General features: G+C 34.3%; 1 protein-coding gene across 1 annotated transcript in view; it reads right to left on the reverse strand.

Annotated features, from left to right (window-relative positions):
- The window catches only part of LOC140751722 (carbonic anhydrase-related protein 10), a 55405-nt gene extending 36327 nt beyond the window's left edge, over positions 1-19078 (reverse strand). Inside the window, exons 1-2 of the mRNA XM_073085754.1 lie at positions 18847-19078; positions 10353-10575 (exon numbers count right to left, since the gene is read on the reverse strand). Coding sequence (XP_072941855.1) covers positions 10353-10416 — 64 coding nt within the window. The 5' untranslated portion in view covers positions 10417-10575; positions 18847-19078. The remainder of the gene's footprint in view (positions 1-10352; positions 10576-18846) is intronic.
- Positions 19079-19297: the final 219 nt, after the last annotated feature.

Consider the following 19297-nt stretch of genomic DNA (forward strand, 5'->3'; position numbering starts at 1 on the left):
CGCCCCAGCATCCGAATTTGTACCCTAGTTTGTAACAAGTAGAGCTCTATCAGTGAAAATCCCAAAACACTATGCATTACCTGCTGGAGACTGTACTACGAATAGGTTTTAAATTCATAGACTAAGTTTGCGAATGCTCAAGAATTAAAAGTAATGAAATTAAGCCGCGCTGTTTTATACCCCGAGGCTCGCATTAGTTACGTTTTATGCTTCCAGTCTGGATTTTCTACAAATTTTCCGATGCAGTGGGCTGTAGATCGAATGGAAATGTCATCGATGTATGAAATAAATAAATAAAATCACGTGGAAAATAGGCAATTTCACGGTGCATTGGGCGTTCTTTGCGTGGCGTGTTGCATCGCCCGACGACGCCCGCACAACAATAGCTTTATTGGTGCGAATAATTTCAGTGGTACCTGAGCTTTTTTCGCAACTCCCACTATAAATTTCAATTGCGTCACAATTATTCAAAGCTATCGTGCGGAGTTCTCATAAAGAACCTACTTGAGTGAATTTTAATGGAAAAACTACAGTGTTTGGTCTCTGTTATTTTAAGTAAAACTATAATTGATATCAAAACATCAAAATCTTTATAGGATGAGTAACAAAAGTAGTTAGTAGCTAATACATTTTACCTTAATTTTAATTAATTAAGAATTTGTCGTAAGTAATAATTGATAAATTATAAACATCCTTATCAATGTGTAAAAAGACCCTTATCAATATGAAGTGTGTATAAAGATCCTTATCAATGTGTTGTAGTGTATTTTTCTGTGTAAAAACATTTTAAATATTAAAGCGGTATGCCAAATAACTTTACAATTAGTACGAGTGGTATTAAACGGTACAAACTAATAAATATAAAAGTGGCATATTGCAGTAAAGTAAGTTAAAGCAACTGTTCATTTCGGTGCAAGTTAAATCAGTTAAAACATATTGGGTATCCTGAAATTGAAGTTCGGCGGCCGAGTAGCAAATGGAATAAACATCGCCCTCGTATATCACGGTCGGGACAAGTAGCTGCATTTCAGCTGCAACAGCATTTAGGATGTTTACATCTGAATGGATTTACTTGATTAACTATGATCATTGAAATTTGTTACTTCATATATTCAAATATTGTTTGCGATAGTAAATATGTAATTAAAACTTGTGTGTTTTTCTTAACGTTGGTTAATAATATTGGCATTGGCGCTCAGAGAGGTTTTTTACTAATTTAACAATTACGTAAAATACTTCAATGTATGAAATTAGAGCAACAAAAAAGCATTAATCCACCTGATTGTAAATAGATACGGAGAATGGACACTCATAATTTAAATAGATTGAAGTTTACTGAGGTCGGCCACAAATGCGTTGTCATCCTTGAGGACTACATTGGAAATTCTTGGATTATTGTCTGCTCCTTACCACGGTAAGGAGCAGGAGCATAATCCTTTTTTTTTTATAAACAAGACAAAGTAGCATACGACATCGACACTGCTACTGTAGGACAAAAATAGATTTTGCATTAGTGCCAACGCAATGGGCACACGAAGTGTTCTACCATCTTTAGAAAAAAGTGTAGATTTTAATTAATTTTATTTTATACAAACTTGGTGTGTGTTTTTGATTTAATTATATAGATTTGAATTTTATAGAAAGTCTGTAATTAGATACAAGAATAAACTTGATTCAACCTATATGGAAGGAAAAACAAACTAAGTTAGAATCATTGGACTACCCGATTATCGTTCTACTGCTGGGCACGGGCCCCTTTCAACATAAGGCTCAATTTATAAATTAAAAGTAATTTACATCTCATTAACATTCATGACAAGACACCACAAACATATTATTGTCGTGATCAAAAACAATTGTACTAGTAAAGGTAGCATCAAACAGCTGGGTACTAGAGTATTCAGTGGCTACATTTATAAGTCATGTTGAGTATTCAAAGCGTATCCCGCATGGGGTCAGCTGCTCACTATGCTAATTTGACGCTGTTGCATCGTTCTTTGTACCTTTATACGAGTATATTTCGAGTTTAATAATTGAATTTAGTAATAACACGTTGTTGCGACAAGACAGAAAAAAAGCAACTACAACTGAAATAACGTAGGATTTAATGAAATTTTCAACTTAATGTTTTTTTTTTCGAAATGGATGAATATACTTAGAATAGATAGATAGAAGATGGTATAGTCCGCACCAAACTGCTAGTCCGCTCTAAAGTTGTTGCGAGCAGGTGCAGTCATACAATTTGCTATGGCGACGCGATTCATTTCTATATTCAGAGCGGACTAGCAGTTTTGCGCGGACTTTATCCTTTTGTGGTTCGACTTCGGAGGCACCACCGTCACATATCAACTCTACACAGTTATAAGCGTTCTGATTTTAAGGGCATGCTAAGGGAGACATACTTATCCATGGCGTTTCAATTTATTCCTGTTTACGTTATCCAGGGTTGATTACTGATGTCCGATGACGATAATGACCATATACCATTGGTAAATTTAATGTTCGCTTACTACTTCAATCTTTAAAAACAGCAGTGGAACATGAAAGGTTTTACATATGTAGTTACTCCTTTTTTATTTTGACTACCGGGACAAGTAGATAGGGATTCTGTCGCATCATATATTCTGACGTCATATGCATGAAACTACGTTACGAATTCATAGAGTATCATGCACTTAGTAAGCTCCTAACTATTAATGATACCAAGTAATTCTGCAGTATATTCGCAATCTGCAACATTAATTCTCTCTTGACTATTAGTTAATTAAGCCGTATATAATGTAGGTACCAAGTATATTTTGTATTTATTTATTTTTTTAAGTTAAGTACGTATGTTTTTACACACCTTAGTGGTGGAACCGTTTGTGGTTCGACTCCGGTGGCACACACATTTCTAAGTTGAAGGGTGTTGTAATTGACATATTTGTTTTACATGCCCCGTTTCCTACCATTCTTACTTTACTTAACAATTTTCTCTGGACAATGATCGGAGGAATATTTTTGATTAATCAAACGAAATTACTTTCGAATTCAATTTATCCAAAAAGAAAAAGCAATATTGCTTTCCGTTTCCAAATGAGTCCAAGGCCGTATGTTACAATACATCAATTATGGCCTCATGTAACATAATAGTACCATATTCTTCTCTGGTTAAATATACCAGGCAAGCATACTTTATACAGAATATATTTGGTCCCACATTGATGCAGTCGCTTTATGTATTCAAAGCGTATCGCGCACCGGGTGAGATGCTACTCGTACCTATGCTAATTCGGTGCTACATACTGGATGCCACTATATATCTGTTATATTGATTATTCCTACTCATCCCTCATAAATATATATCTATGGATACATAAAATTTGATGAAATTTAACAGTTGTATCACCTGCCGAATGACACTTCTTAGGAAGTTTTAGTTGAAGACAGATGCAGAATACAGCTGCAGGTTAGAAAAAGTAAATTACTTATGTGTTACATATAATCATCTAAATACGAACTTTTACACTAATTAGGTTATATTTTATAACATGTACACTTAACGTACTTACTTACTGTACACTTAATGTACACATGTGTACTTAATGTACACTTAGAATATTAACTAACTGACTACATAGTTGGAATTAACTGTCGCCGCTATTAAATTTTAGATTTTTTCAGCAATAAGGTCTTCAAGTAAACATTCATACTTATTCGTTAGAATTCATATTATAAACAATTATTTTAAAGCATTAGGTATATAACGAAAAGTAACTACTTATTATTTGATTGAAGCTTGTACAAAATACATTACAATAAATTACATAGGTTGAATATTAAGATTTTACGTAAATTTACATTTACCAAATAATATGCTAAGGTAAGTACTCAAATACACTTTAAAATGGTTCGAGAACTCAGTCTGAGTGTACGTTTGCTTAACAGAACTTAAGTCTAACTCGAAATAAATAATAATTCAAATTTTAGTGCAAGAACAGCGAAGCAAAGTTAAATTAAAGTCGCATACGGATTCGGTGTGGGCCGTCGCAGCTTATAGCGACGCCACCTGTGCCCTCGAACAATTTGTGGCGCGGCTCCTATGACTCCTGTTTACTTTTATGCAATTTGTTTTTGTGTGCACGTGTGTTGTTCTACGGTACAATTTGTTGGAGCTCCTTAACTGATAAGTTGTCCTTATGTTACCTCGCTTGTTTTAACGTTACATGTTTATTTTTAAAGGCTGTTACTCATGCTATTCGTCAAGGTTATGAAATATTGTTATGACATTTCTATCCGCCATTTATTTTTTAATACGTCTTTACTTTATACACTACAAAATAGCTACTTTGAATGAGTTAAGAGCTATCTAAATCTAATATCACATATCAAAAACAGAACAGATAAACAGTGTTACAATTCATGTTTACATTACATAGTTCTTGTAAATAATTGATTGAAACATTTAATTTTAAGTTACATCATATTTCTTTTTCTACTAGGAACAGAACTTAAAATAAATAATAATTCAAATTTCAGTGCAAGAACGGCGAAGCAAAGTTAAATTAAAGTCGCATACGGATTCGGTGTGGGCCGTCGCAGCTTATAGCGACGCCACCTGTGCCCTCGAACAATTTGTGGCACGGCTTCTATGACTCCTGTTTACTTTTATGCAATTTGTTTTTGTGTGCACGTGTGTTGTTCTACAGAACAATTTGTCGGAGCTTCTTTACTGATAAGTTGTTCTTAAGTTATGTTCTTTGTTTTATTTGCACGTTACACGTTTATTTTCAAACGCTGTTACTCATGCTATGCGTCAAGGTTAAGAAATATTGTTATGACATTTCTATCCGCAATATATTTTATTAATACGTCTTTATTTTAGACACTACAAAAAAGTTATTTTAAATGTGTTAAAGATGTATCTAAATCTAATATCACATATCAAAAACAGAACAGATAAATAATGTTACAATTCATGTTTACATTACATAGTTCTTGTACAAATTGATTGAAACATTGAATTTTAAGTTACATCATTTTTTCTTGTTCTACTAGGAACAGAACTTAAAATAAATAATAATTCAAATTTCAGTGCAAGAACAGCGAAGCAAAGTTAAATTAAAGTCGCATACGGATTCGGTGTGGGCCGTCGCAGCTTATAGCGACGCCACCTGTGCCCTCGAACAATTTGTGGCGCGGCTCCTATGACTCCTGTTTACTTTTATGCAATTTGTTTTTGTGTGCACGTGTGTACAGACATGTTGTTCTACAGAACAATTTGCTGAAGCTCCTTTACGGATAAGTTGTTCTTAACTTACCTCGCTTGTTTTAACGTTACAAGTTTATTTTAAGACGGTGTTGCGTATACATGTTGGTTGATGGTAATAGATTGGTTGTGCAGTGTATTTCTGTAATGTATATTTTTTTTGGAATTATCCTTATTTTGTACAACATGAAGTAATAACTTTGTAGCGATATCTGTTATCATTTATCAAGAAAACAACTAGAACTGAAACTGATTTTAATACTTAAATTATTTCAAGTTACCTTCTCTCTGAATAAGAAAAGACTTTACTTTTTAAATCAAAAATAATATAAACTGAACGAAATTGAAAATAGTAACTTAAACTTAGTTAAATACCTTCCATCCAGTACGGGCTGCAATGGTTACATTAACTAAAAATAATATTTGAAATTTTAGTGCAAGGACAATATCGAATCCGCATACGGATTCGGCTGTAGAGCTTAAGGCCACGCCACCTGCGCCACTGAAAACACAGTTTGTGGCGCGGCTTTTGTCACACTTTTTTACTTTTATGCAATTTATTTTTAATGCTTATGCTACGGATGTACATACAATATATGGCTATTCATTCAAAGCTTATGTCTAACTGGCCAGATGTTCAGTTTGTTGATTTATTTTTAGGATGACGCTGTATATTTGCCCTGAAATTTGGTACGATAAACAAAAAAGAAAGCTAAATTTGATGAAATTAAATTTAAGAAAATATGGACTCCGCTTACTCCACCTAGGGCAAGGCTGTAATGCTTACATTAACTAGAAATAATATTTCAAATTTTAGTGCAAGGACAATATCCAGCGGAGCAAAGTTAAATTAAATCCGCATACGGATTCGGCCGTAGAGCTTAAGGCCACGCCACCTGCGCCACTGAAAACACAATTTGTGGCGCGGCTTTTGTCACACTTGTTTACTTTTATGCAATTTATTTTTCATACTTATGCCGTGGATGTACAATGGCTATTCATTCGAAGCTTTCGTCTAATTCGCCAGATGCTAAGTTTGTTTGACTTGTATTTTCACGTTTTTTACTAAAGTCTTAACTGTCCGCGACTTTGAAAGAAACTACAATATAGCAACTTTTGTTTATTTAATTTAGGTACTTATATGATGTGAATAAATGCTTTAATAACCTCGCTAGCTAGAGCTGTATCTTAGTTTATATGCTCCTCTGATATTAAATAAACTCATTGCAGTATTAAAATTAGTTTTAAAGGGTTCAGATAATATGTATAGATAGATAGAATATTCATTATTGCACATTTCAATAGAACATAACAATAATATACAATTATATAGTTAATCGTATGCAATATGTATATATGATTCATTTTGTATCAATGATACCTAGTCCTAGATCACTTTAAATTCACTAAGCTTTTTTGCACTGTTTTCATTCAGGATATTTTTATAGTACAATCTATATCTTTCAAAGGAAACAGAGCAGTATTTTGGTCTGATGTTCATTATAGACGGTCACATTTTAGTGTACATTCACATAATTTATAAAAGAACACTTTGACGTTTTTACGAAAAGCTCAAATGACACGCAACAGGAACAATACGTGATATTTTGGTTTCTTCCGGTCTCGAAATTCTGACCTCGTAAGCCACGTAAACGCCCCAAAACAAAGGTGTTGGTATAATGATGGGTTAGAAGTAGGGTTTGAGGTTAGTACCAAAACAAAATAGAGCCATTTGCGTCGAGTGGCCAAAAATGAACTTGATAAATGCCTGAAGCGTTACTATTTCGTACATTTGACCTTAAGACATTTCTGGACATGAAATCAAGTTATTGTATCTATGAATATATTAATTCTAGCCAACATTGTGCAGTATTTAAAGATAAGTTTAAGCTTTGTAAATTAAAATATGGTGACAACAATTTGTAGTTATTCGATCGCTTGAAGAAACAAACCAATTTTTTGTTAATTATTTTATGGTAATCTATCAAAAATCAGTAGTAGTAATAAAGTACAGCTATGCGTTAAGAATATAAATGTACATTAATTTGAGCAATAGGGAAATTAGTAATGAAATCTTAGTAGAATTACAAATATTACAATCACTTGCTAAGACCACGAATTTAAATAATTGTAACAAAACGTGAGTTCTCTGAAAAGGTGACACACCTTTGAGAAATTTGTAGGGAACTATATCTACTGCTTTTAATCAGTAATGGCTAAGTTGATGGATTACAGTCATAACCCTTCTTATTCTGAGAGAAGAACCATGAAATAGAATAACAATTAGTTAATGCCACTCTCTGATACCATCTACGTTTTATAATTAATTGTTACCACATTATAGGTGTTTATATTTCATATTATCTTGTGCAAATTTCAACGCGTAGTTAATAGTACAACAATTACACAACACTTCACTGAAACACCCAGTTGAAAGCCATAAATATTATGACTTATGCTCAGAAAATCCGCACCTTTGTCTTATTTAAAAGGGGTGTAAATAGAGTGAAACAATAGAGAGAGCAAACAAGATCATAAAACACGTCGCAGGAAAGAGCCTATATATAATCAGCTTAGTGATAAATTGGTAAACAGCACGCTACCGGCACAGCTGTTTCCGGCCTCCACTGACGCCTCACTTCGCTTTGTAGTTCCTTCGCTAACTGGCAAACGATGAACCCAATATATTTGAGCGTTAAACGCTTCAACTAATTTATTAATTGTTCGCAAACACGGCTGGATCTTCAATTAGTTGTTGAACTAACTTAAATGTAAATACACTATGTACACTAAACATAATCTGAATGTAGTCTTATATCAACCAATGCGTCACTGATGGGTTGATAATGATCTACTTTAAATACCTTAATCTAAAAACTTTTTATAAAATATTAATTTCTCAGACGAAATAGTCATAATTTTTTTCCTGATTTTTTCGCTTACATGGTTACGTTACAAACATTACGTTACAAACATAACACTGCTTAATTTATTTTCAATATAGCGCATGAGTTAGGTATTTTCTTATTTTTGTACTTGTATAATTTGAACCAATTATTGATTTCTTGGCAGCAGATAAAATAAAATGATCGTAAATATCGGTAGACACTAAATATTATCGCTCTTTTAAAAATATGAAGTGCTCGATTATATACTCATGTCAAAAGGTCAAACTATTCGCTTGAAATCATCAACATTAAAAAATCACTCCGCAAATGACAATAAAAATTGTGTTTATTTCCTCGCAAACACAAACCAAACGTATACCTAACTATCCGTAAATCACCGCCGTAGCGTTGTTGGAAAAAATGTAAATCTTTATTTAATGGCTCTTTCGGACTCGGACACTTAGCAGGACTGATGGCCGCCGCAGATCCTATCTGTAAACAGCGTGAGCAATAACCGCTAAACCCGAGAAAGCATTAATTTCTTCGTAGCTTCACTGCGGATGTGAACTTGCAGAGAAATAAAAGTAGTGTTATACCTATTGTCTAAAGAAAAAATATTTTGCTAGCTTCTTAAACATAGCACAACGTATTAAGATAATATTTTAACTATTAATGCACTTCTAAACTTGTTGTGTGGTTTGACGTGTATATAAATTGCGTCAGACACATATCTTTTTCAGGGCTGATAGCCGCCGCAGATCCTATCTATAAACAGCATGTGCAATAACCGCTAAACCCGAGAAAGCATTAATTTCTTCATAGCTTCACTGCGGATGTGAACTTGCAGAGAAATAAAAGTAGTATTATACCTATTGTCCAAAGAAAAAAACATTTTGCTAGCTTCTTAAACATAGCACAAAGTTTTTAGATAATATTTTAACTATTAATGCGCTTCTAAACTTTTTGTGTGATTTGACGCGTATTCAAATTGCCGCAGACACATATTCTTACTGATGACCGCCGCAGATCCTATATATAAACAGCATGTGCAATAACCGCTAAACCCGAGAAAGCATTAATTTCTTCGTAGCTTCACTGCGGATGTGAACTTGCAGAGAAATAAAAGTAGCATTATACCTATTGTCTAAAAAAAAATTTTTTGCTAGCTTGTTACACATATAATAGCACAACGTATTTAGATAATATTTTAACTATCAATGCGCTTCTATACATTTTGTATGATTTGACGTGTATTTAAATTGCGTCAGGAACATATTCTTAGCCGGACTGATGGCTGCCGCAGATTCTATCTGTAATAATAACAATAACTGCTAAACCCGAGAAAGCATTAGTTTCTTCGTACCTTCACTGCGGATATGAACTTGCAGAGAAATAAAAGCAGTATTATGAATTCCATCTGCTTTAACTTTGCTAGCGTCTCAAGTACTAAATATAGAAACACAATAAGATTCACTGAGTGTATTACATTTTTATGCAATTTAACATATTTTGAACTTGTTTCTAAGCCGGACATCTGTAAACAAAGTAAGCAATAACCGCTAAACCCGAGAAAGCATTAATTTATTCGCAACTTCACTAAACTTGCAGAGAAATAGAAATAGTATTATTTGATTCCTTCTGCGTCAAGATGAATAACTTTGCTCTCTTCGCGATGGAACTGAATATGATATAAAGGGTACATTAATAAACTGTTACGGCTTATTTACTTCCTTTTAATTAAGTATTGACGTAGCGCTTCAACAAACAAATTAACATAAACTGTTGTTATATCTTACTTCGTATAAATTATATTGTAATACTTCTGTTTATACATGTATTCATAATGTTTACTACATTAGAGTTTATTTACAAGTAGCATGCTGTCCATCGGATGGTATGTGCTACGTGGTCATGGACATCTGTAACGAATTCTATATAGAACAAGGGTTTTATCTGAAGCCGATACTTTTCTACTCCACAATACCCTTAGTAGGAGTTTTTACAAAAATGACTGATTTTGTATTTGTTTACCTATTTGTCCATACATTTCCAATTAGCGCCCCTAGCGGACTGTATCAGAACTGATTGAAAATGTATGGGATATACGTAAACAAATAGAAAAACAGTCATTTTTGTAAAAACGTAAAAACTCATATTATGGATACGGGACTTAAAAATGCATGGCAGTGGTATAATGTAATAGTTCTAATTCTTACCTGCAATGGAATAGAAAACCGTCAATAGGGCTGAAGCTATAGCCGCTCTGAGGAGGCTGTGCATTGTCTACGAGCTTTCTTCCGGGCCCGACATTGGAAACACTTTACAACTTCACTGTTGCACATTCGTCGTCCTTTAACTTTTTCATTATATAAAATCTGTTAAGTCAATGTAGTCGGGCACAGCTAGATGTTATCCGCTTCAAGCGCTCCATTCTCGGATCTAAAACAAGGAAAGATTATAAATGTAACCTCAGGATCAAAGTAGGATCAGCTTATTCGATTAAATCTTAACTAAAGTTAAGTTTTTTTTACCTGAAATAACACATTTCATAGCAATAATGTAAAGGAATGTGAAGACTCTAAGTTCACGATTGACTCAAGTAGACTATGATAAGGGTTGGGTTTTGTATTCAGAGTCATTTTCCCAGCAATGGAGCAGTATGGACAGTTAAACATGAGCGACATTAGACTTATACACAAGCGATACTTTGTGTCGGTGACTGTCACTGATAGTCGTTGGCGATTTCGGCAGTCGCTGGCGACTAGCCACGACAGTTGCAATCGCCGACGGTCGTCGAAGAGAGCTATCGGTCGTGTATTAACTCCCTAAGAAGTAACAACAGTATTTTAATTTCGTCACCCATACCAAATAGTCTACTTTTTATATTTTGTTTCACTACAAATGAAAACAACGTATTTTTAGCAAAATCCTCATCCCATTAGCTTCAATTAGGCACCGTACGCTCTCTGTCACGCGTCTGTCACATTCAATAGAATTTTAAATCAAAACATACCAAATTCCCATTATTCGTACCACGCAGAACGCATCGACCTACATCGAATTGCTCCATCTGATTAAATCGTGCACCATTCAATTACCATTTCTCACTAGCTTGATAGGGTAGACACGTAGCACTTAATTAGAAATTCATTAGGAATTCTATTACAATACGAAGTGCAAGCTATCTATTGTATGATATAAGCTCCAAATTAACTGCTGTCTCTCTAAATAAACGTTCACTTCATCATGAAATAAATACATATGTTACAATTATTGTATGTATTGTATGTATGTATTACAATTATGTATTGTAATACGTACATATGTTACAATTATTGAATTTTAAAACTTTATTTCAACAGAGATAACAGTTGTATGAAATTGAACTCTTCTTATCAATAGATACCTTACAAGAAAAATTGAAATGAAATTTCATATTCTTTCTCACGATCCATGAATAAAAATGTTAAAAAGGGACTCCTATAAAGGTGCGTATCTTTATAAGAAGGAGTTAAAGGACATCTAAGACGTTTTTAAAGGTGTGTATGTGATATAAGTATTTACATGGTTGGCACTGCAATTCCCTTGGTCCTTATTAATCTCATGTTTCTCTAGTAGTTTCTACGCGCAAAAAATAGTATCAAATTAGTAATGATAAAATTATATTAACACCTAAATACTGTACTATAATTAAACTATACTCATGTTCCAATTCAGTACTTTTGTATTTCGGTCGCTATTCATACTCAAAAAGACTTAATTGAGAACAAAAAGTATGTAAATCGGGTATTCAACAACTAATCTCTTACCTTAAGAAATGTTTTAAACTCTACGGTCATTATTCATATTATTATCAAAAGTATGACGCATGCCGGTAACACAAAAAGACCAAAATTATAAATGAGCCGCAACAAGTCATTTCATTTGTGGCTGATATTTATAAGTAATTCATACACCGATCGAAACACGCATCGTCGCATATTTTATTTCGGGATACTAGTGTTTTTCAACCTTTTCATGGTTCGATCCCCTTAGAATGTAAAAGTATTTCGCAACACCCTACTGTTCACTGTTTCTAGCCTGTGTTCTATTATGCTACTCATAAGTAATCTCCACAACGTTTTTATTTATTCTTATAAATTAAAACGTCGTTAAAAGTGGTTAAACATGATTAAGATCCTACAAAATGTCATTTAATAAACCTTTTTAGCGGACATACCTTTTAGAGAGACTTGGCGATCAACGTGTTAAGAAACTATGACCCCCAGTAGGTTTTTTTTCTTTTATAATATAGGAGTAGCAGACGAGCGTGCAGTCCACCTGGTGGTAAGTGGCTACTACCGCCCATGGACATCTGTAATCAACCCCAGATAGGATTATATATTCGGTCGGCCACAGATGCGCCGCTACCCCTGAGGACTAAGTTGGAACGCCTCGGAAAAGTCTTTCTCCCTTACCACACCCTTCAAAACGGAACACAGCAGCGCCTAACACTGCTGTTATTAGGTAGAAATAGGTGTAGCGGTGGTGCCGCCGGAGTCGAACCACAAAGGGTTCTACCACCTTCAGGGTCGTGAAAACTTTGAAAAACATGCTGTACACTATTAAATCTCTTATTCGGTTTACATTGGACGCCGCATAAACTATTCATTTCACATTTCAAGGAATAAAATATGTGTGCCGGCCTGTGTGCATTTTATTTGATGTTCCAATGACTTTGTGGTATCAGGTGGTAGCATTTTATAAGAGTTATGTTTTAGGCTGTCATATGAATTGAAAAATAAAATGGATTTTTATGTTCTTTCGCAATACGCGACAGGCTAAACAATGAATGATATGAGTATTTTTCATGAATTCAGTTTTTCAAATGGACATTGCACAGCTATAGTTATGGTTGATTTACTTATTGTGTTTACAGTTTTTGTGAATATAAATTTAATACGCAGATACAATTGGAAACTAAAACGTCCTACGTACTGAAATATTCTTGAAATTATACAAGTATCATTCTCGTATTACTTAATTAAAACGCAGTACAGAGTTCTGTTTATAATGTTTCTGTCACCTTAACAAATAATTTGATCGATCTTTAAAATTCGACTCCTACCTAAGGTCGGCTTTGGATGTGTTGCTACCACTAAGGATTAAGTTACAATGACTCGGATACATATGCTTACTATTCAAATCAGAAATCAGAAAAGAGAAACCCTTAACACCGCTGTTATCAAGCAGAAATACGTATGACGATGGTGCCTCTTTTGTCTAACCCCGACGCGTTTTCCCTTCAAAAACATTTCATAATAATCCCAAAACACGCCACTTCTACGAAATTTTAAATCTACAATCATACTTAAAATAATAGATTGTTGCTCGGTAACTTAAAGCAACAACAACCAGAATTCCGTCTGAAAAAGGCATAGTCTTACGAGCCCGCTGATAATGGAAATTTGATAGGTCGCCGTATGTTGTAACACTTGAATGTCGGGTCCTAGGTTTGTTCGCATCGTATAAATAAGCGTGAAGGAGTGTGGCACGCGATCTGGTCGTTAACCCTGCTACGGCGAAGTAATGGAGAGGTGAGGGTGTCAGTGGTTGAACGAAACCGCTAGAACGCAACCCGAGGATTATAATTACGATAGATAAAATGAAATCTTAACGTTGATTACGGATTGCTTAATACGGAAACTTTAGGGTGAACTTTGTAACCGCCTACGACGGTATTTTTTTGTCTAATTCTTCTGCTTTCTCTATAGCCTTAACGGTTTGACGGGTTTCAACGACTAGGGTATCGTTAATTTTGTCTTGGTTACGCGAATAATACTGGATACATCAAAATTACAAAAATTCAATAATATATCTTTAACTTCTGCTTTGGAAGTCTTTTATGCAGCACACCTGCATAAAAGACTTCCAAAGCAGGCACGAACTTCAGTCATGAAGGAACGACTAAGAAGAAGAACTTATTTTAATTTCAAGGCGGCATATGTAATTTATTTATACAGTCAGTTACTCGTTTGTTACCTGATGAGGAAGAAATGGCTTTTGAGCGTATGTGTGTAAGCCTCATTTTTCGGCACGCCTTGTAATTTAAACGGCTTATCTAAATTATAGGAAAGACATAAGTAGGCTATATTTTTAAGAAATCGACGTCCTTTTTATAATAATTTTCTAATTAATACATGTGACTTACACAAGGTTTGAGTAGTTTCGTTGGTTTTTCATTTTAAGTAGTATGCTTTTTTAATTATAGAATAAATAATATTTGACTTTTTGGTACAATTTCTTCGCAATGCAAGGCTAGTAAAACCTGAAATACTCGTTTAACTTTACCTTACCCCGGTCATTCAGTGCAGTTAAAAACTCCAAACTGGATTGCCAGTAACCTAGATCCACCAATCCGCAATGAAACAAATTAATATGCATCCTACTGCAAGAGGGAAATGTTCGTTCTCACCACGATGAGATTTTTATAACATGAAGACCATGTAGTTTAGTTTACAGTAGCCAGACATAAATATGCAATACGTAGGTAATCAAATCATCAATCTCAAATGAAATGAAACTCGGCCTCTAGATCTGGTGGTCCGAAGTTCGAATCCACAGACAGGTCAGGCGGACATTTTGTACTTTGACTACGGGGTTCTGCATTATTAGCACACGATTTATATTTAGTGTTCTCGCTATGACGGTCAGGTGGTTGAAAAAAGGTTGTCAGTTACAATCATAGATTAGTAAAGATACTTCGCCGCCTTGAAATTGATGAAGCCACAAACGGCTTATTTTAGTAAGCTGAATTCTTGACAAATAAAAACATTTTTAGAGAAAATTTACAAATAAATAACTAATACTGCGTAATTTACGTAAAAAATAAATAATTATTTAAAATATTTTAGGGGCATTTTAGCACGGAGACGTGGCAAAACTTTTTTACGCAACTATTTCAATTCTAAAAACTGGGTAAATTTTCTTGTTAGGAGTGAGTAATCTTTAGTAATCTATGGTTACAATAATTATTTTTCTTAATTTATTACGGGATCCGAACGTGACTTTAACTAAAAATATTGAGAAACGACCGTCTTTTGTTTTTATGTGGCTACTCTAGGAGGAAGTATAATGATTTTCGAGTGTAGTAATCCATCAATCCGTACTCTCAGTATGGATTGTATTTAGCGTATTATAAGATGTTACACTACATTGGTCTTAATTGTAGGAGTGTTATAATTGTTGAGGAAACTTTATTTTACACGCAACTGCAAGAAATTTAAAAGCTAATTATATTCTAATCCTAGTAAGCAAATTCCAGTCTACATCTTTTTTCTTTTTTATATGTTATTTTTACAAGGCAGTAATGAATCACTATTCACTCATTAATCCTTTAAAATTAAGCGCACATGGGTTACAATTTTAAAAATGCAATTTAAAAAAAGAAACGAAAACAGAACTATCTATTGTTATGGAATGGACTGTATCCAGCATTGCACAATAAACACAGTCCATCATGCGAATAGTGTTTTGAGTAATAGAATCAATCCGTTTATACATTCAGTGGAATTAGTATAACATTGAAGTATAAGCTACCCAATTGCGGAAGGTAATGTTTTTATGCTTAACGAGCTTTTGCTCGCGGCTTCGCCCGCGTTACGAAGTAATATTTTCATCCCCTATTTTATCCCCTTGGGGGTAGAATTTATCAAAATCCTTTCTTAGCGGATGCCTACGTCATAACATCAACCTGCATGCCAAATTTCAGCCCGATCCGTCCAATGATTTGGGCTGTGCGTTGATAGATCACTATGTCAGTCAGTCACCTTTGAGTTATATATATTTAGATTAAATGTTTAATTTTTAGACACGTCATATAGTCCAAAGGCCTTGATGGATTGTTTGCATTTGAGATGTCGTTGGTCTCTTCTAAATTAATTCCTTCTCACTCGACCCGACTGAGTAGACCCGTGCCCACCAGTGGTACAATAATGTTGATGATGATGGTTTCGTCTAAAATGTGGAAGTTAATTGGACTATATATTTATGCAATCGGGTTTTTATAAAAAATTGAGAGATTTTGTAACTTACGACTAATATTGGATTTTAAATCATGTACCTACGTCATTCATGAAAAAGATAAAGGTTTTAGGTAAAAGTCTAAAAAAGGCAAAGGGATAATTGATTTATTAATTTATCAACCTTTGACAAAGTTTGAAATTGTTGCGGTTTTCCAACTGCTCAATTGAATTGTTTCCGTAACAGCCTTTATTAGCTAACTTTTAATGAAAACGAAAGTGATAAAAACTTTGTTAAAATACTGTTGACGTAGAAATAATACCATTATTTTAAAATAAAAATGCATGCGAGTGTGCGTTCAGGGATATGTATTTAGTTCACATAAAATAAATTAAATATGAAGGATCATCTTATAAATAAAATTCTCGGGTTACAATGTTAGTTACCGTACTCCTCCGAAATGGCTCTACCGATTTTCACCAAATTTTATATGCATATTCAGTAGGTCTGAGAATCGGCTACTATCTATTTTTCATACCCCTAGGTGATACGGGTTGTTCACCCTTAACATTTTTTTATTTGGATGGCAACACAACGTTTGCCGGGTCAGCTAGTATGAATATAAAATTATGTACTTTTTTCGTATAATAACGAAAATAAAAGGTGATGATGGTATAAGTAAACAAAAAAATGGGGTTGCGTTAATAGATGCAATTAGTTCATATCTATTACCTATTATCATTGTATAAAATATTCCGTAATTCTATATAATTCCGTAGGTAAACGACAGGTAGGTAGGCAGGTAAACGTAAACACAAGTTAAAATATAATGCATAAAACGTAATAAATACTGTAAAGTTGATTTAAATAATGAATGGGGTTAACGCTGTTTAACCCTAACCTTTATAAGCAGAAAGGAGGCGGAAGCAACGTAAAACAAGATAAAAATGTCAATAACTTTATTCTGTGAGGTCTGAATAGAACGGGAACATTGCATAGTGGAATGTCAGGGAAATATTTTTGAAAAGGTTCGCTTTTTCAAAGCCACGTCGTCGTCGTATTGAATGCGTTTTAATGAAAAAACATGCGCCGATTCGCAACAGTCAAGGGAATTAAAGCCTCCGCGCGGCTCGCGATTTCAAATGCATCGGTCGGAATTTTCATTTGCCCGAATATTATTTCCCACAGGGAATTTTTCAGTGCCGCTCTGTTTAAATTGATGGCCGCGATTGATAAATTTTGGATTAGCGTTGTGCGCTTCTACGTGTGCGTAAGTTTGTTTATTACAATTTCTCTGTAGATAAATAGGCAATGATAAAATAGTTAAAAATCTTTTTCACTTTTTTCTCTCAACCGATTTTTTATTTTTATATTCGGAATCTATTGTCATAGTTTAGTATTATCATAAAAATAAAAAATAATCGTCAAAATTCATATGTTTTCTTTTTTGCTTAATTACGATCATAGGGCACATTGATCCAATAATTAAAGCCCCTATTTTATAGACTAAAACTTCGCTGATTCAAGTATACTTTTCAGTACAGTACGTTCGAAACTGCAATTACATCTCGCCTCAAGACGCAGTGGTGTAAGTAATGAGTTCTGAAGATAAGAACGTAGGAAAAAAGAACAATACAGACGTACAATATTTCGCGGCTACATTACTGTGCGACAGATGGCTCGTAGCTCGCAAGGAAATTAAAACCTGCTTTAAACCATCAATGTGATTAAAATGGTGCTGACGTATACGTATGAGGTACCTTTATTGTGTGTTCACTGTATTCAGCATATCCCGTATGAAATACTGATATGGACATAGTAAAATATCGCATTTTCATAATATCTATTTCTGTTATAATGCCAGAGTAATTAGGTTAACTATCACTTAATATTTTAATAAAAGTTAACCCCAGCATAAGATCCCCTCAGACGTAGGTACTACGAATGCATTACGTAAATACGTACAATTTCTGCAGACTCGGAACAGATATCTATATTTAATATGTAGATGTTTGCGTCGTCGAGGACCGAATCCGGAACTCTGCGTGTGCAGTGCAATTTCGTGAGCGGTTGTTTTAATTTTTTGTACCCTTGCGTACAGTGCCAGCAAATAGCATATTTGCGCTGTTAGTGAATAGCAAGTTTGAGCTGCTAGTAAAAAGTAAGTTTCAACGACTTGTAAGAACAGTAGTTTTGATTTCTATTAAACAGAACTTTTATTCTACCAGTAAACAGCAGATTAGATCTGCTATTAAATAGAAATTCTACTGTGCCAGTGAATAGCAGATTTGATCTACTAGTATATAGCAAGTTTAAACTGGAAATTTACACTGCTATTATACAGCAAGTTTGATCTGCTAGTAAGCAGACCTTTTACACTGCCGGTAAACAGCAGATTTGATGTGTAAGTAAACAGCAGATTTGATATGCTAGTAAATAGCACATTTAATAAATTATTGTGTGATTTAATTTACTAATGTAAATAGCATGTTTAATCTGCTAAATAGCAGATACGAACTGCTAATAAACACAGAGTTTACACTGCAGTAAACAGGAGTTTTACGCTTGCATTGCTGCTTACGGGAAGCTGTTTTGTATTCATTTATGAACATGTTATAGCTGTTATTAGTAAACGTGAAATGAAAATTTAATATTAACAAAACTATATATTTTTATATAAGCAAAAATTAATAAAACGTCAAAACATACCTCTAATGTAACTGACGAGGTTTTATTTACAACTGGATTACTTTACACACTAATATTTTATTACTTTTAATTACAAAAGTTACTTTTTCAGCTATCAACTGATCACTACTTTGTATTTTTAAGTAACGTTCGTTGCGTATCAAAGTTCGCGTGTCATCGCAAAGTTCGCGCCATTTCACGCGTAACCTAGCTCTGAGTCCGTCCTCACGCCAGCAAGTGCGCGGTGCGACTGAAGGCATGTCCCACTGCGATCCACAGTCAACATATTCCCGCTAGCCTACCTTCTAAGTTTTCATCGACGCCCAATCCGTAACGTCGAATGATACTGGCCGCTTTCTACCAAAAAAGAACCGTATGCTAACTGACTTGTGTGTTCGAATCCATTCCAGAACATGAGTCTTACGATCTATGGAACCGCTTCAAACCGTAAGGTGCGTCGCTGTAATGCCAG

This window comes from Epargyreus clarus, unplaced genomic scaffold (genome assembly GCF_041222505.1).
Source record: "Epargyreus clarus isolate Ecla_fem2 unplaced genomic scaffold, WU_Ecla_fem_2.2 ptg000023l, whole genome shotgun sequence".
Lineage (NCBI taxonomy): Eukaryota > Metazoa > Arthropoda > Insecta > Lepidoptera > Hesperiidae > Epargyreus > Epargyreus clarus.